This window comes from Solanum stenotomum, chromosome 6 (assembly GCF_019186545.1).
Source record: "Solanum stenotomum isolate F172 chromosome 6, ASM1918654v1, whole genome shotgun sequence".
NCBI classification, from domain to species: Eukaryota; Viridiplantae; Streptophyta; class Magnoliopsida; order Solanales; family Solanaceae; genus Solanum; species Solanum stenotomum.
Window position 1 is genome coordinate 48362864 of NC_064287.1, and position 25842 is coordinate 48388705.

Consider the following 25842-nt stretch of genomic DNA (forward strand, 5'->3'; position numbering starts at 1 on the left):
GGAGAGTAAAATAGAGGTGAGTTGGAGATGGTCTGATATATAAAGGCGGATCTAATATCTGAAGTTAATACACGATCTAACGCTACTAGATTCCCGTGAACCTCATGTACATCGTACTCTAGATCCGTGTTGATAAAGTGACAGATAAGTTCAGGAAGCAAATGTTTATGTGAGAATGAAACAATTCAAATTAACACTCAAAGTGTTAAATGTTAAGCCAACAAACTTCATTATACATCGATCTTTTGTTATAAAAATTACGACTTAGTTTTATCTAGTTAGCTAAAATATGACAACGAAATTGGCCAACAGGAACGTGTCAAATTAGGCCTTGGTTCTAACTCACACTCCATAAGCTAGCTCATAGAGAGGAGGATTGTCCAGGCCGTACAAGGAGCTCATGATTCCATTCAGAGGAAGAGAAGGCAACCAACACTAGTATAACACTGACAAATCAACATGTTCCGCTGCAAAACAAATATGAATGAGTGGAAATGTACTCCTCGCATTGATTTGTTGGTCATTCAACTAATAGTTATTATCTCAGAAAGTCATTTTTTTTGTTGAAAGAAGATTGGAATAACTAAGAAAGACGACTTTTTGAAGTAATAACTATTAGTTGAATGACCGTATGACAAATGAACATGGTAAGGATTAACATACCAGATAAGAATCAAGGAGATGACCTTCTATCCCAATCAGGAGGTTGTATAGTAACTGTGAACGCATCATTTGCCATATCTTCATGTTGCGTTGTTTGAATTTCCTCTGCTGAATTAGCAACAGACCAGCTGCACCAATTTACTTCAATGCCTTTTAGAGAAACAACGTCCTCGAAATGAGAAGGGATTTTCTCAAGCCTCTTACAGTTTGTTAAAACCAAACGTTCAAGACTAGGGAACGAATCGTCAGAAATCGACCATTGAGCAAAGTTGAGGCTGTCCAATTTTAAGTATCTGAGTTCAGAAAACTCTGTATCATTCACATTCCACTGAATTCCTTCAAAGGCTTTGTTTAGTAACTTTAGAACCTCCAAGTTGCACAATGTTCCAACGATTGAGATTTCGCTCCAAGGTAGACAAAAATTTGACAAAGTTAACTCCCTTAGCTCCGAAGGGAAATTGAATCCTCGTAGACATTCAACTGGACAGTTGTTGGAAAACAAATTAAGGGATTCGAGACGACTTAGAAAGTCTAATCTAGGAATCAGAACACATTCTCCCCTCCATTTCCTTGAGCAACCAACTATACATTTTAGCTTTGTCAAATTTGGCATCTTTCTCAATATAATCTCCGCGTCTTCACCATAAGAGACATATGGTGTGGAAAAGGTTTGCAAGTTAGCTAACTGTGAATTAGCAAGAGATTCACTCATATTGTCGAGACTAAATGAAGCACGGTCATTTACATGTATATGCCTCAACTTAGTCATATTCAAAAGTGAGCATGGTAATGTTACCTGTCCTCGCATTTCTTTTATAATGAGCGTTTCAAGATTCCAAAGCTTAGCTATAGATGAAGGAATTGAATCTGCTCCAGTCTGAGCAGCAAAGTACTTCATGTGAATTAAAGACTCTATTTCACTTGGAAAAGTATAACCAATGTTGATTGATTCCAAATCCAATACCTTAACAAGTTTGAAGCTGTTGAGGATGAAGGAGATATCACGCGCCATTGTGGTATACTGATCATCACTGGTGGCATTGAATAGTAAAGAGCGGATACTTGAGCAATGTGGACGCCACTCAGCAAACTCATCCCGACAAGAATGTATGGACAAACGATATTCTTCATGCTTGTCAGGATAGATACGAGCATCCGCATCATCATCTCTGATAAATAAGAAACATAAAATGTGAGAATTGGGATGAAGATTGTTACAATAATATAATTCCCTCCATTTCAATTTGTTTGATTACATTCCTTTTTTGGCAACTTTTTAATTCTAAACTTTCCACATGACATGTTTAAAACTACAAGATTAAATGACATTTTGATACATTCTACGTATCTTTAGTTTAAGACCACAAGATTCAAAAGTCTTCTTTATTTTTTTGAAACTTCATATCAAGTCAAAACTAGACAAACAAATTGAACTGAGTGAGTAGTATATATAGTTCTTTTGTACCTATAGATCCAGAGCAGAAAATTCTCCTGTTTGGCCTTCTCCAAATAGAATTTGTGCAATAGATCATGAACACGACACGTTTTCAACTTGCCATTGAACCTTTTCTCCATGTCCATGACTAGATTTCTACTAATAAGGTTTTTCAAGAAATCTTGTGCAACATCTTCTAGTCCTTTTTCCTTATTTTCAAGTACGAAACCTTCTGCCAACCATAACCTTGTCAATTTCGAGACGTGAATGCTTTTGCCCCTCAAAAATCCTCCAAAATACAAAAAGCAAGGCTTCAGATGATGTGGTAAATTCATGTAACTGAATCCAATTATCGACATGCTCTCTTCCAAGCTACCGATGTTCAGTGCATCCAGACTTTGTTCTACTTCTTTCCACAAATTTGCTTTGTTATTTTTCTCTTTCAGAACACCGGCTACTAGCACAATGAAGAGAGGCAATCCACCACAACTTTTTGCTATCCGAAAGCCCACATCTCCAAGTTCAGATGGGCAGTTGTCTCCATGGAAAACCTTTTTCTGTAATAACTTCCAACTCTCATCATCTCTCAGTAAAGGAAGATCATGGGGATTACTTTCACATTTAGCATATTGCGCCACCTCAGAGAGCCAGGTAGTTAGGATTATTCTACTACCATTTTTAATACCCTGAAAGCACATATGTAAATAGTCCCATGCTTTTGTGTCCCATACATCATCAATGAGGATTAAGAATCTCTTCGTCAACAAAACTTGACGCAGCTCTTTAGCTAATTGATCATCTGCTTTCTTCGTGTGATCAAAAGGCTCAACATCATTCAAAAGAGTAAGCAACAATTCTCTCCATGAATATGATTGAGTCACATGACACTTACCATGAACATCAAAGTAACTGGCAACTATCTGATCATTGTAAATCTGCTCGGCAAGAGTAGTCTTACCCAAACCAGGCATGCCTACTATTGAGATAACGTCTAGCTGAGACGATCCACCAAGTAGCTGCTTTTTTATTTTCTCCATCACATCCTGGAAAAGCACCATTTCTTCATTTTCTGTCAGAGTATTAGCTAATAAAGATGGCTCAATAAGATAAGTGGAAGTCTTTGCAACTTCATGCAATGTCACTTCAATATGCTTTCTTCCAAATATCTCACTAACATCTTTATTAAGAAGCTTTATATTCTCGACAACTTCAGAAATCCAATGAACTTTGTACCAGAGTGGGTAGGAAATTGACAAGCAAGAGTCGATAACATACTCACTTTTGTATGCCATTTCAGTAACACTTGTTACAAGACCAAAAACATCATCATGCTCACCATTGTTCTCTGAAAAATGACTGAGAAAAGATCTTAGATGTATCAACTCTTCCTTGACTGATCCGATCTGATGCTTCAATTCGGTAATTAACTCAAGCTTAGAATGTAACAGCTCATCCAACTTGCCCAAAAAACAATTGAGGAATCCTAATCCACTGGTCTTGGAGAAGCCAAAGAGTGAAGAGTCTGGGACTTTAAAACAAATCATTTTCACCTCTTCTTCAACAAACTTAAGCACTTGTTTGACATCATAAAGATATAACAAGTGATACCAAACAGGATTATCACAACTGACAGAGAAGAAAATGACATACTTTGAACTATTGACGACCTCTTGAACACGTTCTATGAGGTCCTTGAGTTCCCTATGCATGTCGCGGTGCTGTACAATATGTTCAAGGAAAGAGCCCAAACACACCAGATTTTCTTGGACGACAGGTATTTGATTCTTCATAAAAGAGATTGAACCAGCATCACAGGTGAACACCCTGTCCAGATTGTTTAGTAAAAACTTGACAAGGCCTTCTACATTTGTCTTAGTCATGTTGCAAGGTGATGCATCCAAATCTTCAAAGCATACGCTTCTTACCTCTGCCTTGACGGACTTGATCTCACGTAGCAACACAACTAATGAAAGACTCATTTCCTCACAACAAGAACCACTGATTAGTACTGCATTGTGGGCAGTCACTTCAGCATGCACTAGAAGATCATGCAATTTGTAAAGCTCTTTGTGTTGCCTGAGAAGATCTATAAAAAAAGCTCTGAGGAAAACAAGCTCTTCATGAGTATCTTCAATCAGAGCTATAATTTGAGCTTCCAACGTGGCTTTGTGCTTTAGCAGATGTGCCAAGTTTCCCTCAGACTTGATAAGCTTGAAAGCCACTGTCAAAAGCTTGATCTCTAGATTGACTTTCTTACTTTCATTTCTATTTACAGCATCCTCGTAAGATGAACGGATAACATCTGTAGCCTCAAGTGCAATAGTTTCAATTTCTGTCAAGAGATCATTTTGCTGTATGCATTCAATGTACTGATTTGGGGGATCAACAAGAAATGTTACCAGGAGCAACAACCCTCGGTAAAACATTTTCCTTTTATCAGTAAATACAATATTGGTTTCATTATTTGGTAACACTTTGAGGCTGTCAAGGATGTACTCATGAAGCCCTATGAAAATCTCATCCATCTTCGAGCTACCTAAGGACGATGTCTTTGAGGATTTAAGCATGCTGAAATATGAATCAATGACCTCAAAGTCAAAAGGAAAAAAGTTCAGCAGATCTATCATAATGAGATGGTTCGATGATGACGATGCAGAAGCGATAGGACACATCTGTCTAATTGCTGCCTTGATAAAGTTAAACTTAAGAAGCAATTGGAAATGTGAGAGATTTATTTCCTTAGCTGAGCCTCCTTGCTTTGAATTACGAGAGAGAGAATTGATGACAGATCCTGCTTCGGTGGTAACAGATTGTATCAGGGACAAAACATCAGTTGTCTTTGTTTGCTCGTTGCACTGATTTAATGAATCCATGAGAAAATTTCTCAAGAATATCAACTCCTGCTTAACATTCTCGATCATATCGTTCAAAGGAGCTACCAAGTGTTCATGTTTTGTTAGCTCAATCAAACTTCTCTCTACCTTGATATGATTAAGCTTCACTTGCAAAGGAAATAGCACATGGTCTGCTTCAGTAGTCTTCTCACAATAGGAACTAACAGCAGTTTCGGCCTCAATTGCGATATTTTCAATTTCTGTCAGGAGCTCCTGTTGTTTCTTGCATTCAACAGGGAGATCAGCAAGAAATGTTTCTATGAGCAGTAACCCTTGGTAAAACTTTTTCACCTCATGAAATCTCAAATCAGCTTCATCCTTTTGTAACTCGCGGAGATTGTCTAGAATATATTCAAGGAACTCCATCAAAAACTCATCCATCCTTGGGATTCCTATGAATGATGTCTTAGAGAATTTCAGCTTGCTGAAATAAGAATGAATGACCTCAAAGTTAATCGGAAAAAACTCCAGCAGATTTATCGCAGCATCATCTGGAGTTGATGATGCAGAAATGATGGGACACATCTGTCCAATTACTCTCTTGATGAACTTAAACTTAAGAAACAATCCGAAATGCAGGAGACTAATTTCCCACAACAAGTTTCCTTGCTTTGAGTTATGAGAAAGAAAATTAATGAGTGATCCTGTATCGGTAGTGACAGATTGTACCAGGGTCAGAACATCAATTATCTTAGTTTGCTCTTTGCACTTGTTAAACCAATCCAAGAGAAAAGCTCTCAAGAATATCAGCTCTAGCTTAACATTGTCAAGCAGATCCTTCAAAGGAGCCATCAAGGTGGCGTCATGTATCTGTAGCTCGATCAAGCTGCTCTCTACCTTGACATGATTAAGCTTCACCTGCAAAGGAAACGGCAGAGTTATCTTGGTTTCCCCTTGGCACTGCTCCAATGAATCCATGAAAAATGTCCGCAAGAATATCAACTCTTCCTTGACATTGACAATCAGATTCTTCAAAGGATCCATATCGGTATGTTTAAGTAGCTTAGTCAGACTGCTCTCTGCCATAACACAATTGAGCTTCAGTTGCAAAGGTAAAAGCATTGAATGATCCTCATAAGATGAACGGACAGCAAATTCAGCCTCAATTGCGATAGTTTCAATTTCCATTAAGAGGTCATTTTTGTTCTTACATTCAATGTACTGACTTGGGGGATCAGCAATAAATGTTACTATAAGCAACAACCCTTGGTAAAACTTTTTCACCTCATTTGCAGCAGTAACAAACAAATTGGTTTCATCCTTCAGTAGTACACTGAGATTGTTGAGAATATAGTCAAGAAACACCATCAATACGTCATCCATCTTCGGGCTTCTCAAATATATTGTCTTTGTGGATTTGAGGATGCTAAAGTAAGAATAAATAATCTCAAAGTTGATAGGAACAAAGTTCAGCAGATTTATTAAAGGATGATCAATCACTGTCGTGGATGCATAAATAACGGGACACATCTGTCTAATCACTGCCTTAATGAACTTGAACATAAGAAGCAATGCAAAATGCAAGAGATTGATTTCTCCGTCCAAGTCTCCTCGATTTGAATTGAAGTAACGAGAGCTAATGAGCAATCCTGCTCCAGTGGTCACAGATTGAACCATGGTCAAAACAACACTTATTTGAGTTTGCTCTTTGCACTGCTCCAATGAATCCATGAGAAAAGTTCTCAAGAATATCAGCTCTTCCTGCACATCTTTAAACAGACATTTCAAAGGAGCTATCATGGTGGCGCCATGTTTTAGTAGCTCAATCAAACTGCTCTCTACCTTTATATGGTTAAGCTTTATTTGCACGGAAAAAGGCACGGTAATTTTAGTTTTCCCTTTGGTCTGCTCCAATGAATCCATGAGAAAACTTCTCCAGAATAACAGCTCATCCTTGACATTGACAATTAGATCCTTCAAAGGAGAAATCACGGTGGCTTCATGTTTCCGTAGCTCAATCAGACCGCTCTCTACCTTGATAAGATTAAGCTTAACTTGCAAACGGAAAAGCACATGCTCTACTTCAGTAGTCTTAAACAATGAATTGACGGCAGCTTCAGCCTCAATCACTATTGTTTCAATTTCAGTCAAGAGATAATTTTGTTTCTCACATTCAGTGTACTGAATCGAGGTGTCAATGAAAAATGTTACTAGAAGCAACAATCCCTGGTAGAACTTTTTCACCTCATTTGTAGCAGCAGCAATCAAACTGCCTTCATCATTCAGCAACTCTTGGAGATGATCGAGAATATATTCAAGAAACCCCATCAAAACCTCACCAATCTTCGGGCTGTCAAAGGATGATGTCTTTGAGGATTTTAGCATGCTGAAATATGAATCAATGACATCAAAGTTAATAGGAAGAAAGTCCAGAAGCTTTCTCATAGGATGGTTTGATTCCGATGAATCAAAAATGACGGGACACGTTTGTCTGATTACTGCATTGACAAATTTAAACTTAAGAATCAATTGACAATATGCAATATCCATTTCCATGACCAAATCTCCTTGCTCCAAATCATTTGAAAGAGAATTAACGACAGATCCTGCTTCGGTGGTTACATATAGAATCAGTGACAAGACATCAGTTATCTTAGCTTGCTCTATGCACTGCTGCAATGAATCCATGAGAAAAGTTCTCACGAACATCAGTTCTTGTTGAACTTCATCAATCAGATCCTTCAAAGAATCCACCGCGGTTGTTTCATGCAGCTTAATCATCTCACCCTCTATCTTGACATGATTAAACTTCACTTGCAAAGGAAAATGAGTAGTCTTGTCCACATCCTCATCATACAAGGAGTAGACCAGAATTGCCGCCTCACTAGCCACATCTTCAATATGTGATAGAAGAGAAAATCGCTTTTGGTCCTGAGTGCATGGTGTTGGCAAGTTCAGAAGAAAAGTACCAAGGTAAACCAATCCTTGTTGGAGCCATTGCATATGATCATCAAAGGCCACTTTCAAGCTGTCGTCACGACTTAGCAGTTCTTCTAGGTCCTCTCGGAGAGAACAAAGAAAACCTTCCACAACTTCATGATCTATCATTGGAGTTTTTGATCCTGATAAATTTGACCGGCATTTTAGGACACACGTATAAATCTGTCTCAATTCAGGTCCAAAAGGACTTACTGTTTCCAACAGCTTAGAGAACTCAGAATGCACCACACTTTCCGGGTCCAAATATAAGAAAGATAAGTGTACAGCAGTGTAAGCTACATCCTCAGCATGGGTGAAGAGATCACTCATTGTTGTCTCGTCCTCATAAACGCAAGAATATGCAGTAAAAATGAGGAATCTCAGAGATATCAGCTTCTTTTCAAGCACTTTGACTTTAGTGATGCGAGGGGTGATAAAATCCTTCATACAGTTCCATAGAACCAGAACACTCTCAAGCAAAGAATCTACAAATGTCATCATCTCGACAGTAATTCCGATAGTTGATCTCAATGGCTTTGAATCTTTGATTCGCCTAGCAATAAACGCTAGTTTTAGTTTTTTCAGCACCTTTGAAATCATTCTGATTGTGACCTTTGTCCGGCCTTCATTATTCATATGGCACCATATCTCATAAAAGTCATTGTGAGCTTCTTCAAATAAGGACTCAATTTGTGCAGAAAGCCTATTCTCGGGGGTACGTTTCTCCAATTGCTTGAGAAATTCAGCTACAAACTTTAGCTGTTTCTTAGCACCCTCCAATTCATTATTCACCGAATTTCCCAAATGTCTACTCTTCACAGAGTCTATACCTTTTATAACTGCATTGCAAGAATCTGCAGCCATCTTAAATTCTCGATTAGTAATATAATCCTGCAAGTTATAAGTAAAGATCTTTAGAACTTGACACCATAAATAAAGCACCATCATTTACAATTACTAATTCTAACCATATCACAGAATTCTAACCATATTTATCAATAAGCAAAAAGGAGCACAAGGAAAAAGTAAAGAAATGACTCGAGATCTATTTATCATAAGCTGATGATTACGAACAAGGACATTCATAAGCCAGAATTCAGGGGCACATATGCAAGACTTGTTTGGTTACATCTATAGTATCGTTATTCACATGTTTTGGTAGCTATTCAGTATATTATGATCAGTGGCGGATAAAAGATTTTCATTCAGGAGTGCATTTTGAATGCATTGGACCGCTGAACTAACCTTTTGCATGTTGTTCAGGGGATTTAAAATTTATATATGTACATAAACACAAACATATACCCTATATACACAGTGTAATTTTTTGCCAAGGGGTTCGAATGAACTCGTTCCTGCCCCTCTACATCTCCCCCTGATTGTGATCCCTTAAGAACTGAACTTGGGCGTGCTTTGATTAGAGAAATGTTGGAAGTTCAAACCAGACATAAAGTTTATGTCAATCACAAATGTCGAGACTTGACGTTCATTATTAGTGACCGTTAAGTCCCACATTAGCTGAGACAATTAGTCACGTCTCCTTATATGGTCTTGGATAATCCTCTCCTTTTTTTCTCACTATGAAGTGCTTGATTAATTTATTTTTATCAAAATTCAAAATGATATCTAGATATTAGATTGTCATGTTTTGAAATTTTACCTATCCTTTTGCATTCATAAACTTAATCTAGAATGAAACCTTCCAAATCATTAACACGAAAACGAATTCCTACAGTTTCCCAAACTAAGATTACAAAGTTATAAAGTATAATCAAACTAAATCAGGTTTATAAATATTGCCTAATGAGCCTTAAAATGCAAACTGAAGGTACTGAAATTTTTTACAACAACTACATAAACTTCGATTTTATCGGTTTTCATATTAATTGTTGTTGCTACTGGTATTCACTATCTTTTCCTACGTGTTTGATATATGCTTTACTTGAGCCGAGAGTCTATCAGAAACAACCTCTCTACCCTTATAAGGTATGGGTAAGGCTACGTAGACTACACCCTCCCCAAATACCACTTATGAGATTTCACTGAATATGTTGTTGTAATAAGTACTAGATTTTTTTTATATTTTCTACCGACATATAAATCTCATACGATACTAAAAGACTCCTAGAAAACATATGATCTAAAGTAAACGTACTAACGTGACTAAAAGTCTAAAACATAATCCCAACTAATAAGTATGTATCAACTATATATAACTTACTTTGATATGATGTAAAGCTCAAGTCCTTTGTTGAATCACCAAATCTGCAAATAAACAGACATTTCATTAATTCACTTAAATGAAGAAAAAAAGTCTGATTTTTTTTTAAAGAAACAAAATAAAATTGGGGGTCTTACAAATAAGTGAAGATTAATAGGCTCAAATAGACAATCAAAGAAAATTAAAGCTCACCTTTGGTAATTTTGCTTTTTTTGTATACTGAAAAAAGAGTGTTTAGAGGAAGAAGACTTTTTGATTAGTGAAAGATAATTTCTTGATGATCAAATTAATTAATTACTAATAATATAGCAGAGAAATTAAACAATGACTAAAAGAGTAGACTGACTAATGAATTGGTATTTTCTTAATGTATGTATGACAGATTGAGGAATACCAATTATAATATGCCATTTTGTCTCATTTCATGAAGTCAGAAAACACAAAGTAGAAGAATTGATTATTGTCATTTTTTATACGGAAAAGGGCCAAACATATCCCTGTACTATTCGAAAAGGTTTAAAAATACCCCTCATCCACCTATTGGGCTAAAAATACCCATCAGTCAACATTTTTGGTCTACTATTACCCTTTAAACTAACAACCTTATATTTTTTAATTATTATCATTATTAATTATTACGTGGCGTCTTTCTATTAGATAAAGTTTAATTCCAACCCACCAAACTTTCTCCTACCCCCACCCGACCCATATTGACATCCCTTGACCCAAACCCAAATACAAGATCCATTTAAAAATAAAAAAAAATTGAATCATCTCTTCTCCCTCTAAACCTAATATCCTATTTTTCTTCTTCCCTTTTTCTTATTAAGCAATTTCAAGATCAATTTCCCTATAAGTTGATACAAGTGTGCTTATATATTTTCAGTATAAGTTACCCTTTTTTTATATTTTGCAACTGTGAATGTAATCCTCACCAGCGTACATCATGTAAGGTAAGAGAAGCTCATTGAAGTAATCTGAAATGCCAAGACTTTTAACAGAAACTAAAATTTAAAATATAGATAGGCCTATTCACATTAAAAGATTAGTTTTATGTAAGGCCTAACATCTGACATAAGCCGCACCAATTTTGCATCTTAGCAGATGATTTCATTCTGAACATTATTTGCATTGAGAAGAAAAAACTAAATCTATATTTCACTTGAGATTAATCTTGAAATTGCTTAATAAGAAAGGAGAAGAAGAAAAATAGGATATTAGATTTAGGGGGAAAAGATGATTCCATTTTTTAAAATTTTTAACGGATCTTGTATTTGGGTTTGGGTCAAGGGATGTCAATATGGGTGGGTGGGGTAGGAGAAGTTTGGTGGGTAGGAATTAAATTCTATCAATAGAAAGACGCCATGTAATAATTAGTAATAATAATAATTAAAAAATATAAGGCTATTAGTTTAAAGAGTAATAGTGGACCAAAAAGATTGACTGAAGAGTATTTTTAGCCCAATAGGTGGATGAGGGATATTTTTAAACCTTTTCGAATAGTACAAGTGTATTTTTGGCCCTTTTCTGTTTGTTATAAGACATAATATATAAATATGCTCTCTAACTTGACCTGAACTGATATTTATACATGTACCTTGGATACATGCTGGTCAAATTAGATATTTGAGGCTCAAATACATGTATTTTGGATAAATGCAGGTCAAATTAGATATAATTTATACCAAATACATTGTATCGGAGTATGATTCATATGTACCTGGAATATATTGATTCTCTCTCCTCTCTCCTGTCTTGTCCTGTCCTGCTCATAAAGAAGGAGGGAGAAAGAGGAGGAGAAATGAGTGATTATGTAATTAGTTTAACGTATATATAATTATTTTAAAGTAAAAAGAGAAAAATCATACTAAGAACCTATCTTTCACTCATCAAAAAGTCTTATTCACTGTTTCCTGTGTATACAACAAAGCAAAATTACAAAAGGTACTGAGCTTTTGTTTGATTCTCTATTTGAGCATATTCTTAACTTATTTGGAAGAACCCCAATTTTATTTTTTTTTAAAAATGTTTCCAGCCTTTTTTTCTTCATTGAAGTGAATTAATTAAACCTCTGTTTAATTGCAAATTTGATGATTCAGCACATGAGTTGAGGTTGACAACGAATCAAAGTAAGTTATGGAACTATTGCAATGTGCATTTTGCTTTTTTGCTGATAAAGGGAAAAAATTTCAATGTATTTTTACTTATATTACTCATGAGATTTATATGCCAGTAGAAAATATAGAAAATTTCTAGTACTTATTATAACAACATACCTATTAGGAGAATTAGTAAGAGTGTACTATTTTAGGAGGATGTATATATTTAGGAGACTATTACCTTATTTACGATAGTTTTCTTGGTTAGCAAGGTTTAGGGATTTGTATATAACTTTGGCTACAACGTCTATACAAAGGGTCAATCGTCACCTTCTGCAAATCCTTTCATGGTATCAGAGTCAGATCCATTCCAATTTATTGTTCATCGATGATGGGCCCCCATTTAGAAGNTAGGAGAATTAGTAAGAGTGTACTATTTTAGGAGGATGTATATATTTAGGAGACTATTACCTTATTTACGATAGTTTTCTTGGTTAGCAAGGTTTAGGGATTTGTATATAACTTTGGCTACAACGTCTATACAAAGGGACAATCGTCACCTTCTGCAAATCCTTTCATGGTATCAGAGCCAGATCCATTCCAATTTATTGTTCATCGATGATGGCCCCCATTTAGAAGTGTTCACGCTCTAATTGAGGTCTGGGCGTGCGGGGGAGTGTTAAGATGTCCCACATCGGTAGAGGAATGCGAATTTGGTCTCCTTATATGGACTTGGACAAATCTCCCCTCATGAGCTAGCTTTTGAGGTTGAGTTAGGCCAGGTGCCATATATTTTCATGGTATCAGGGCCATAACCAAAAATAAAAATAAAAATTGGGAGATGGTTAGCGACGATAAGAATAAAACCAAAGACGGAGTCATTGGATCTGGAAGCAACAAAACTCCCATGAACGATCCAACTTCTCCATATTTCTTGCTTTCAACAGATCACACAGGAATATGTATAACTCCTGTGGTTCTGAAGGGCGACAACTATGACGAATGGGATAAGGCGATGAGAAACGCTTTTAGAGCCAAAAAGAAATTGGGTTTTATCGATAGACTGATTACACAACCCAAGGAAGAAGAATTTGAACTTGATGACTGGTATGCCGTCAATTCAATGTTGATTGCTTGGGTCTTTAACACCATTAGATCCATCACTTCGTTCAGTGATTTCTTATATGGTAACCGTTAAAGAATTGTGGGAAGACTTGCGAGAACGATTTTCAGTTGGTAATGACATGAGAATACACAAATTGAAAAGCGAGCTTGCATCCTGTAAACAAGGAGGACAAATTGTTGCTGCATACTATGGTAAACTGAAAAGCAAGTGGGAGGAACTTGTTGGCTATACAAAAAATCCTATATGTATATGCGTTGGGTGTATATGTGGGGCAGCGAAAGAACTTGCACAAGAACAAGAAAATGAGAAAGTTCATCAATTCTTGATGGAACTTGATGATGAGGTGTTCGGGACTAGACGTTTTAACATATTGAGCACAAAACCTTTACCCACGTTAAATAGAATTTATGCCATGATTATACAAATAGAAGAGGCATCGGAACCTTGCTCGAGCTAAGGAGGATCGCTCAGCTGTTGTAGCCTTTGCTGTGCATTCCTTATCTACTTCTGGCAATGACTATAGTGCCATACCATCTAATGACTCAGACAAACCACCATGTGCTAAATGTGGAAAATTTAATTATGAAACAAAAAAATGTTTTTTGTTAATTGGGTATCTTGAATGGTGGGGTACCGGACGAGGAGGAAAAAATAATGGACGTGGTCGTGGTGGACGATGTGGAAACTATGGTGATTTTGGACGCAGTGGCACTGGACGTAGAGTTGCAGCAGTTGCTAATGTTGTGCAAGCAATCGGATCAAATGGTATGACAAAGAAAGAAACGACTTGGACAGGGTTATCTAATGACCAATGGAGTGCGCTTCTATCTATGCTTAATTCCCACAATAAGAACCATGAAAAATTGACAGGTAATTTTCTTGGAATTCGTTGGATTGTCGATACATGAGCTTCTCACTATATGAGTGGCGACACTCAATTATTTAATGACTTATGTGATGTGCCACCATATTTGGTTAGCCTTCCAAATGGTTCCACGACGGTTGCTTCGAAGATGGGAACTGTTATACTCACAGACAAAATGAAACTGCACCATGTTCTTTATGTACCTCAGTTAAAATGCAATTTAATTTCTGTGTCTAAGCTAACGATTGAAAATAATTGTTTAGTCATATTTTCTGATAAGCTTTGTGTGATACAGGACTGAACCTTGAGGACAGTGATTGGTGTGGGTGAATAATGCGATGGGGTATATTATTTCAAGGCTAAGGTGGATAATTTTGATTTATGGCATCGTCGGCTTGGTCTAGTTTCTCTTCTTCCTGGAATTAGTAGTCGTAATAGAGTAGATGAGTTATGTAGTATATGTTTAAGAGCAAAACAGACACGAGAAATTTTTTCTAATTGTTTGAATAAAAGTGTTGATTTATTTGAATTAATTCATTGTGATGTATGGGGCCCTTATCATATTCCTTCTTCTTGTGGTGCAATGTATTTTCTTACTATTGTGAATGATTTTTCTCGTGGTCTGTGGGTCTACTTAATATATGGCTGAGGTTAAGCACAAGATAAAAGAATTTTGTTCCTTGGTTATTACTCAATTTGGACGAAGGGTAAAGCTTCTTAGAAGTGATAATGGTACGGAGTTCACTTGTCTTCATTCTTTCTATGCAGATCAGGGCATAGTGCATCAAACAACTTGTGTTGATACCCCTCAGCAAAATGGACGAGTGGAACGGAAGCATCGCCATATTATAAATGTGGCATGTGCACTCTGTTTCCAAGCTAATTTGCCAATCTCATTTTGGGGAGAATGTGTCTTGACTGCAGTGTATCTTAATCGAACTCCAACTCTTATATTGAATGGAAAGACTCCTTATGAAATACTCTTTGGAAAAGAACCTTCATATAAGCCTCTGAAAGTATTTGTAAGTCTCGTGATAAAGGTAAGTTTGGCTCTAGGAGTTGTCAATGTATTTTTCTTGGATATCCTTTTGGAAAAAAAGGATGGCGTGCATGTCTATGATTTGGAAACTGGCACTACAAGAAAATGCACTTAAAGCTACAAAACACATTATAGCTAAATATGAAATTTTTCGTAGCTAAATGCTTTAGCTATAAAATATTTTTTTGTAGCATTCGTGGCAAGATGTAGGGTGGCTAAAAGTCAGCTACAGANGTATTTTTCTTGGATATCCTTTTGGAAAAAAAGGATGGCGTGCATGTCTATGATTTGGAAACTGGCACTACAAGAAAATGCACTTAAAGCTACAAAACACATTATAGCTAAATATGAAATTTTTCGTAGCTAAATGCTTTAGCCATAAAATATTTTTTCTTAGCATTCGTGGCAAGATGTAGGGTGGCTAAATGTCAGCTATAGACTTTACATGGTTCGTGGCTAAGGACTAATACTTATAGCTACTAAAAAATTGTGTTGTAGCTATAATGGTAAAATATTCTTGCTACGAAATATATACTTGTAGCAAATATTCTTACTCTTTTGCCACAACAAATTTAATCTATAGCAATTTTTATTTTGTAGACACAACATGTTCTGTTGTGTCAAATGACTTGATTTATTTGCTATGAAAATTTAAAATTGTGTCTATTTTATATTTTTAATCTTATGGCAATGATACTTGTATTTAGCTACAAATTAAAAAACTTATATCTATAAAATTAAAGTATTTGCCATAAATATTTTTTCACAAAGCTAAGTATTCAAACCTTTTGCCATGACATTCATAAATTGTAGCTAATCATTTTAATTTTTCTATGGCAAGTGAAAATGTATTGCCCTATTTTTAATAATTACATATAGATTTAGTCATAATTATAAAAATTCATTGCTACAAATTGAAGAATACTACCATAAGCATTATTAATCACAAGAACTTATAACGTAACTAAAAAATAAATTCAACAATTTTATTACTACAAGTGAAAGGATTTTCCACACGCTTTGTTAGTAAAAAAGGTTACATAATGTAACATGAATACATTTCTCATATTTCAAAATAATTCTCAAGTTACACATAATTGCATTTTACAATTTTGAGAATAGTCACAATATAAAATTCTTTTAAGACATCATCTTGTTTGAGACCAGAGCGGCATACTCTTCCCTATGTCTCTTTCCACAATCTTCAATTGCACCTTAGCTTGATCAACATCGGTCCCAATTTGTCATTTATATGCTTTTATTCCATAAATATGCCTATCAATAGTAGGAAATATTTTAGCACTAACATAATAATGATTTAGAATTTCAAGGAGAAAAAAAATATGTCTATGATAGTTTTTTTACAAATATGTTTAGTAAATAAGAAAAATACAAAGTAAGCAAAGAAGTAAGCAAACCTGTAACTTTTAAACTTGTTAAAACCTGTAGATATAGATCTCAAATTTTAGTATCAAGTATAAAACGCATGCCCAGTCAAAAAATTTCTTTTACATTAATAAAAATATATAATCCATTGTAATACCCATTGATTCAAGCTATGACAAAAAAAAAATAGAATATAATTTTGTATGATAAATTATTTGTGGTTTAATCTCTTCTTGTGTCTCATGATGTAACTTTTGATGAAAAAATCTTTCCTTATGCTAGTTCAGTTACTACTTGCGAGACTACTACTTCGTTGGATACTCCTACTATGCAACATGATCACTCAGCCTATATTGACTCAAGGGGGAGTGTTGATATTGAGCCCAACATCTATGAAGACAGTAGCACGGATATTGCTTTGCCCGGTCCTACTCAGGAGGAAAGTATGAACACAAGTTCTGCTAGTATAGTTACAGAAACTTCTACTACTGTGGGTGATGCTCTTGGTCGGGGACATTGTGAACGTAAAGTTTCCAGTAGACTAAAAGATTACGTATGTTCTACAACTCAATGTCATGTTCCCAACGCAATGCTCGTCACCCACTAAGTCACAGTCCTCAGGTACGCCGTATCCTATAGCTAACTATGTGACTTGCAATAATTTTTCTTCTAGGCACAAGTGTTTTTTGGCAGCCGTGACTGCAGGTACTGAACCCACAAGGTTTAGTGATGCTGTGCATGATCCTCTTTGGCGACGTGCTATGAAAGAAGAAATTGATGCATTGGAAAAGAATGGTACATGGACATTAAAGTTTCTTCCTCCAGGTAAGAAGACTATTAGATGCAAATGGGTATATAAAATTAAATACAATTCTGATGGTACAATTGAACGGTATAAGGCTCGGCTTGTGGTTCTTGGTAACAAACAGGTGGCTGGCATTGATTATAATGAAACATTTGCTCCGGTGGCAAAATAGTAACTATACGAGTTTTCCTCAGCATTGCTGTAGCTAAAAATTGGGAGTTACATCAAATGGATGTTTATAATGCATTCTTGCATGATGAAGAAGTTTATATGCAACTTCCACCTAGATTTGAAACCTCAACTCAAGAGAAAGTGTGTCGTCTCTGCAAATCTTTATATGGACTGCGACAAGCTCCAAGAAATTGGTTTGCCAAACTCGCTGCTGCTTTAAAGACATTTGGTTTTGTTCAATCATATGCAAATTATTCTTTATTTTCTTATATAAAGACTGGTTTGTCGTTACATGTTCTTGTCTATGTCGACGATCTAATCATTGCAGGAGATGATTCTAGTTCTATTGTTCGCTTCAAACAATATTTGCATCAGTGTTTCCACATGAAAGATCTTGGGCCATTAAAATATTTTTTGGGAATAGAAGTGGCCAGAAGTCGAAGTAGTCTGTTTCTTTGTCAAAGAAAATATGCTCTCGATATCTTGAATGAATCAGGTCTTCTTGGCGCCAAACCTGCTAGTTTTCCTATTGAGCAAAATCACAAACTTGCATTGGACAACAGTAATGATTTTGTTGAACCTGAGAAATATAGGCAATTGATTGGTCGGCCGATTTATTTGACCATCACTCGTCCTGAATTATGTTATTCAGTTCACATATTGTCTCAGTTCATGCATCGTCCTAAGGAGAAACATTGGGAGGAAGCACTTCATGTACTGAGATATTTGAAGGGCAATCCAGGTCAGGGAGTTCTCTTACGAGCTGATAGCAACTTACTCTTAAATGCATATTGTGATTTTGATTATGCAAGCTGTCCGGTGACACGACGCTCTATAACTGGTTATTTTATTTTGTTGGGGAATTCACCTATTTCATGGAAAACTAAAAAGCAACATATATACTGTCTCTCGTTCTTCAGCCGAAGCGGAATATCGGTATATGGCTGCAACGGTNCTTCATTGAAGTGAATTAATTAAACCTCTGTTTAATTGCAAATTTGATGATTCAGCACATGAGTTGAGGTTGACAACGAATCAAAGTAAGTTATGGAACTATTGCAATGTGCATTTTGCTTTTTTGCTGATAAAGGGAAAAAATTTCAATGTATTTTTACTTATATTACTCATGAGATTTATATGCCAGTAGAAAATATAGAAAATTTCTAGTACTTATTATAACAACATACCTATTAGGAGAATTAGTAAGAGTGTACTATTTTAGGAAGATGTATATATTTAGGAGACTATTACCTTATTTACGATAGTTTTCTTGGTTAGCAAGGTTTAGGGATTTGTATATAACTTTGGCTACAACGTCTATACAAAGGGACAATTGTCACCTTCTGCAAATCCTTTCATTATGAGGTCCTATAAGTGGTGTTTAGGGAGGGTGAAGTATACGTAGCGTTATCTTTAGGGGTAGAGATGTTGTTTCCGATAGACTCTAAGCTCAAGTAACACTTATATGAAACAAGTAGGAAAAGAAAATACAGTAAGGAATACCAGTAGCAACAACAATCAATATGAAAACCGATAGAATTTAAGTCTAAGTTGTTGTTGTTAGAAAATTTTGTAAGGGTATATTTGTAAACCTGATTTAGATTGATTATGCTTTATAACTTTGTAATCTTAGTTTTGCAAACTGTAGAAATTCGTCTTCGTGTTAAGGATTTGGAAGGTTCCATTCTAGATTAAGTTTGCTTGCTCCGGGTACCATTTGAATGTAGGAAAAGATTTTGGACTCTGTAAATTGAAGCTCCTGCCTTCTAACTTGTTAGCGCGTATCTACATTGTAGTCTTAGGGGATTTGAGAGTCTTGTTTGCCAGTTGAGTGAACCCCTTTTCATTCTAAGTGAATTTTGTGAGGTTATTTCTCTTGATATTTTGTACTCTCTTTTATATAGTGGATTGCTCATCTTCACCCGTGGATGTATGTCGGTTGACTGAATCATGTTAAGTTATTGTCTCTTTTGGTATTTTTCTCATTTTTTTCTTCTTATTTATCGTCTTTCAAGATTGCTTTTCTAGCTTCCGCATAACATCTAATTATTTTGGTCCTAATGGTATCTTCCTATCACTTTACAAGTCAATGCCACATATCACACGGTATCAATGAAATGAAACAAGATAGAGTTGTCTAAAGTTGAAAAAAGGAGTTACTCTACTTTCAGAATATGGTTAGCCTTAGTAATTGTAAATATTGGTGCTTTATTTATCGTGTCAAGTTCTAATTAAAGATCTTTATTTATAAATAGCAGGATTAATACTAACCTAGAATTTAAGATGGCTGCAAAGCTTTGCAGTGAAGTTATAAGCAGTATAAACTTGGTGAAGAAAAGACATCTGGGAAATTCGGTGAATAATGAATTGGAGGGTGCTAAAAAACAGCTAAAGTTTGTACATATATTTCTCAAGCAATTGGAGATACATAACCCTGAGAATAGGCTTTCTTCATAAATTAAGTCGTTATTTGAAGAAGTTGAGAATGACTTTTATGATTTTTATGAATTAGAATATTCAACTTGTGTGGAACTTTAGTAGAACGAAAGACAATCAAATAGACGGATTACGGGGACTACTTTTCAAACCCTAGGTCGGCAGGCAGCAGTCATGGCTGCTACGGCCACTGGACGGCCTCCTTTCGAGGCTGTCCATCCCGCCCCACCACCCCAAACCACCACATACGCCACCCTTTTCAATTCCAATACAATAAATCCTAAACAATCTGCCCTAATTAACTCAAAAACAATTGTAAAATCAATCAAAATAATTCATGGAGAACCTACTATCACGTTTTCAATGGAGGAAAGGCAAGACTTTATGATCGAAGAGGGATTACATCAAGCAGTGGGGTTTAAATTATCCATGGTGCGCCAGATTTGAAGGTATTAAGGTCAATTTTACCGAAACATCTTGGGACCAAGGGCAATTGTTTAATTGGCTTACTTGCTCCAAGACAAATTTTGTTGAGGTTTGATCTATATGAAGATTATATACTAGCTTTATCTTGCTCAGTTAATTATCTTCTCTACAATGGAGAGGGGTGTCACGCCCCGAGCCTACACCCTGGGCGGGACCGGCACCCGGAGACCATTGCTGGCCCCAAGCGAACCCTTGACCTGGCTTTCTTAACTCAGCGGAAGCCTAACTTAACAGAATAACTTCATGCAAAGCAAAGTCATAAGACAACTTAATTGATACAAATCTGGCCATAAAGGCACCTCGGGTCTCAAAAATAGAATATTTACATATATACATAGATAAGAGACTCAAAACTAACTGACTGACTGTCTATGAAGCCTCTACAATACTGAGATGGATGTTGGGACAGGCCCCACAACATCCTAATAGAACAAAACTAAAAGAACAAAATATCCGAGTCCTCCGGAAAGCAAGGAGGCTCACCACTGACTCTGGAGTGCTCAGCTAGATCAACGACGTGCAGGATGCTGATCCGGGGTACCTGTATCTGCATCATCATAAGATGCAAGCCAACTGACATCAGTACATGGAATGTACGAGTATGCGAGTTGGAAAAACTAAGCAACAAAGGCTAGAAGGAAATCTGGAAGAAACTGAAATAGCTTACCTGGCTCAACTCAACTCAATCTGACTGACTTCTTTCAATATAAGGCAAATTTTAAAACAAGTGCAATATAAAGAAAGACTGCTTAAAACATGCTATAAACTCTGTGTGTATACAAAGACACAATAAGCCTGAGATGTATATAGAAATACAATGAACTGATGTATGTAAAAATACAATAATGTATGTGTATTAAAATACAATAACTGTTGTGGGAGTTTTTCTAACCGACAACCATCACATAAGAGCTATAGCGATGATACATCGATCGACCTCACGCTGCCAGAGCATCTTATACCCGGCCAAAGGTATAATACCTGAACTGCCTAATGGATCCACTAGTCTATCTGGAAAATGATTCATCTAAAAAGTATGATCATTTTCTACCTATGGTGGCTAACATGGTTCTATGGGGGCTGTGGGTTCTTTAAACGCTCCCCCAATTCGGTGTTCGATACTACTCCCAAAAATGTACTGGCTCTTATGTTTTTAAAACATATGTCTTCCTGCTGATTTGAGATAATTACTCAAAAACTAGCCTGAAGGCTCTTTGGAAATCTCAGTTTCCAACCTTGTTTAAATGTAAAAACATTTCTTTAAAACTTCTTTGGGAATACATAGTTCCCTAATAACTTTGAGAAATGAACTCAACTTTAAACTCTTTACTCAACTTGGAACTCTTGACTCTTTACTCTTTACTTGACTTGCAACTTGAGCCTTAGAATGAAGTGAAAACGTTCAATAAAGACTCTTGAACAACTTTGAAAACTTACTTAAACTAACTTCTTAACTTTGCTTGACTTGACTATAACTTCTCTTTGAGTTGATACTAACTTGCCTTGAATTAAACTATGGATTCAAGGTATATGGATGAATTCGGGATGTCTAAATGTACCTAGAGTGTTGGAAACAACTAGGAAGCATAGGTATAATACCTAGGAACATGCATGAAAGAGTGGGGGATGAAAGGGGTAGGTTGGGGTCCTTAGCGCACTGCAAGGCGCGGAGCGCCAGCCCTTGCAGTTCAGAAGGGTCTGGCTGGCACTCTGGCTGGCGCGCCACCCCAAGGGCTGGGCTTCAAAGCTCCTCTTGGGGCGCGCTGGCAGGCGCGACGTGCCAACCCCTAGCCCAGAAAACTCAACTTTTCTTTTTTGTTTTGCCAACTCTAAACCACCCTTACTTCAATGGATTCAACCCCAAACACTAAGGATCATAAAATCCCTCAACATACAAGAGATTCAACTCAAACACACAACCAAATCATGTCCCACAACCAACAATAACTTCAACAACACAATCAACAACACCAACAACAACTAACTACTTTAACAACAAACCCAATCTTTTCTCAAATAATAAAAATGAGTTTGGTGTGTGGGGGAAAGGATCAACCCACACTTAGAACTCACATACCAATTAGGGATCACCCCCGACGATATCCACGAGGATCCTTAACGGAAACTCTTTGCTTGATTTTCTCTTCCCCCTCTTCTTCTCTTCTTCTCTCTCAAGCCCTAGCTTTCACTCTTTTAAAAATGGGACAAAATGATCCAAAGATCAGCCTAACACAACAATATAATCCCAAAAGAAATGGCTAGGGAAAAGACCAAAATGCCCTTAAAATTTTCGGACGGATCCCCTGCCAACTACCCAACTTTCAAAGGGCATAACTTGTTCATACGAACTCGGAATCGAGCAAACTCGGTGGCGTTGGAAAGATCATTCCAAGGAATTTCCAAACATAACTAAAACTACTCCTAATTCATCCTGATCTAGGAGTTTCAACTGCTCATAGTTGGCCAAAAACTCACTGATTTCCACACTTAGCCAAATTTCCAGATTTTGAATTTTTTCCAAAAATGACTATTTTCGATTTTTAAGCCTCTTCATAGATATTTCAAATTACCGGATGTTACAAGGGGCACCAATGTAGGGTTTTTCCATGGTCCGTTAAATATAACCCTAAGGAGGAAACGACGTTAGCTGTGGTTTGGATTTCTTTACCGAACCTATCTCCAGATTTGTGTCATGCCCCGAGCTACACCCTGGGCGGGACTGACACTCGAAGATCATTGCTGGCCCCAAGAGAACCCTTGGCCTGACTTACTTAACTCAGCGAAAGACAATATTCATACTTATAATGATCAATAGCACTTAATTGAACTGAATAATAAAATAACTGAGAATGTTTAAAGGTTAAACATTCAACTTGGCCGAATGTGGCAACCCAAGTCTTAACAATAAGGACTGATAATGAAAAGACTCAAAAGACTAACATCTGACTATCTATGAAGCCTCTAAAACAACTGAGATGGATGTTGGGACAAACCCCACAACATCATAATGAACTAACTGGAAAGCAATGAAAATAGATCCTCTGGAATGCAAGGAGGCTTACCGACTGACTCTGAACTGCTCACTGGATCAACGGTGCGCTGGAATGTCGATCCTAGTTACCTGTGTCTGCATCATAAGACGATGATGGCTAGCTGGCATCAGTACATTGAATGTACGAGTATATGAGTTGGAATGCTAAAACAACATACGTTTGAAAGAAAATCTGAAAGAAACACTTACCTTGGCTCTTCTCAACTCATGAATACTTAACTGAACTCATTTCAATATAAAGAAGTTTAAAACAAGTGCAATATAAAGAAAAGATGTTTAAAAACATGATGTCAACTCTGTGTGTATGCAAATATACAATTTAACTCTGAGATGTATGTAAAAATACAAATAAATTGATGTACATAAAAATACAATAACTTCTGTGGGAGTGTCTCTAACCGACAACCATCACATAAGAGCTATAGCGATGATACAACGATCTACCTCACTGCCAGCGCATCATATACCCAGCCAAAGGTATAGGACCTGAACTACTAAGTGGATCCACTAGTCTATTGTGAAAAATTTTATCTAAAAAGTATGACCCTTTTCTACCCATAGTGGCTACATGGTTTATGGGGGCTGTGAGTTGTCTGAACTCTCCCCCATATCGGTGCTCAATACTACTCCCAAAATATACTAACTCTTTATGTTTTAAAAACATACTTCTTCTGTGATTTGAGATTAGTGCTCAAAAACTTAGCTCAAAGGCTATCTTGGAAATCTCAGTTTCCCTTCTTGCTTCATTTAGAAAGCTATAACTCTTTTCTGAAAACTAGCCAGAAGGCTCTTTGGAAATCTCAGTTTCCGTTCTTATTTAAATTTGAAAACATTTGTAAATCTCTTTGGGAATACATAGTCCCCATGTACTTCTTTGAAGAAAAGAACTTCATTTTTACTTCTTACTGAACTCAAAATTTAAGTCTTAAAACAAAGTTAAAACATTTGTGAAAGACTTTAAGAACTTATCTTAACTTGACTCTTGACTTCTCTTGACTTTGACCTTAACTGCTCTTGACTTGACTCTCAACTGATCTTTGAATTAAATTATGGATTCAAGGATTTTGATTTGTGATTGGAAAGATCTCATGTTGTTTAGGAATGATTTGAGATTGCTAAACATGATAAAAGACTGAAAATCAAAAATACGAAGGTGGGTCCGCGACGCGGAGGCATAATTTAATTTTGGTTTCAAAAACGTCTTTTGAGGCAGAACACCTCGTGTCAACTTCGCATCGCGAAGCTGAAATGTTCAAATCAAGGCACTAGGCGTGCGACGCGCGGCCACCCTCTAATTTTGTCCGACGAAATTTCTTCTTCGTTTCCCAACCCCAATTCACTCAAACTCGGTCCTTTTTCTCAAATTACTTTTAGATACAGATACTGAGCAAAAGTACCTAAGAACCTAACTCGAAACGACCCTATGATGCGACATAACGAACTCAGAAACTTCCCAACTCAGTCAAATTCAAGAACGATATATGAATTCAAGAATAGATATCAAGATCATCAATATTCAAATGCTTTTAGGACGAATCCAACTGAAATAAACATGCTTGGCATGTGGGAGAACGATCCCAACAGTATGAGAGCCTCACATACCTGGTAGAAGTAAACCCTTAGCGAAAACACCAACTTCCTTGATCGATATTAATAAATCTGCCCTTTTTCTCCTTCTTCTTTTCTCTTCTCCTTTCTCCTTAGCCCTAGCGTGAAATCCCAAATTCTAAAACTGCCTAAAATCTGATTTGACCCATATTAAACTCCTAAAAAATGGATTAAAATAATAGGGCAATGAAAAGACTAAAATACCCCTTAAAATTTCGGATTGGACATTTCCTTAATCCAACAGTCCAACTTCCAAAGGGCATAACTCATTCATACAAACTCAGAATCGTGCAAACTTGGCAGCGCTGGAAAGATCATTCCAAGGGCTTTCCAACCATATCTGGAATCACACCTAACTCATCCTGAGCTAGGAAATATAGCCGTTTGAAGTTGACCATATTCTCACTATAACTTACTTAAAAAATTTTCCAGATTTCCTCATTCTTTTCAAAAGTAACTATTTCCAGATTTTTAAACTTCCTTCTAGTTATTTCTAGTTGCGAGATGTTACAATTTGTTTGCAAAAAAGTCTCTGTTGTCTATAGTATCAACATTTGGGAAACCAATAGCTATGGATAAAGCTACTCAAATCAAGTCAAGACCTAGCACGACTAGGGTCAAGGTTATACTTGATCTA

At 36.4% G+C, this 25842-nt stretch overlaps 1 protein-coding gene across 1 annotated transcript; it reads right to left on the minus strand.

Annotated features, from left to right (window-relative positions):
- Positions 1-287: 287 nt before the first annotated feature.
- On the minus strand, positions 288-8777 carry LOC125869357 (uncharacterized). The gene is made up of 3 exons (XM_049549936.1): positions 2129-8777; positions 664-1832; positions 288-467 (listed from the first exon to the last, which is right to left on the minus strand). Exons 1-2 carry the CDS (start codon positions 8773-8775, stop codon positions 674-676), a joined length of 7806 nt encoding a protein of 2601 aa, XP_049405893.1. The 5' UTR covers positions 8776-8777; the 3' UTR covers positions 288-467; positions 664-673.
- Positions 8778-25842: the final 17065 nt, after the last annotated feature.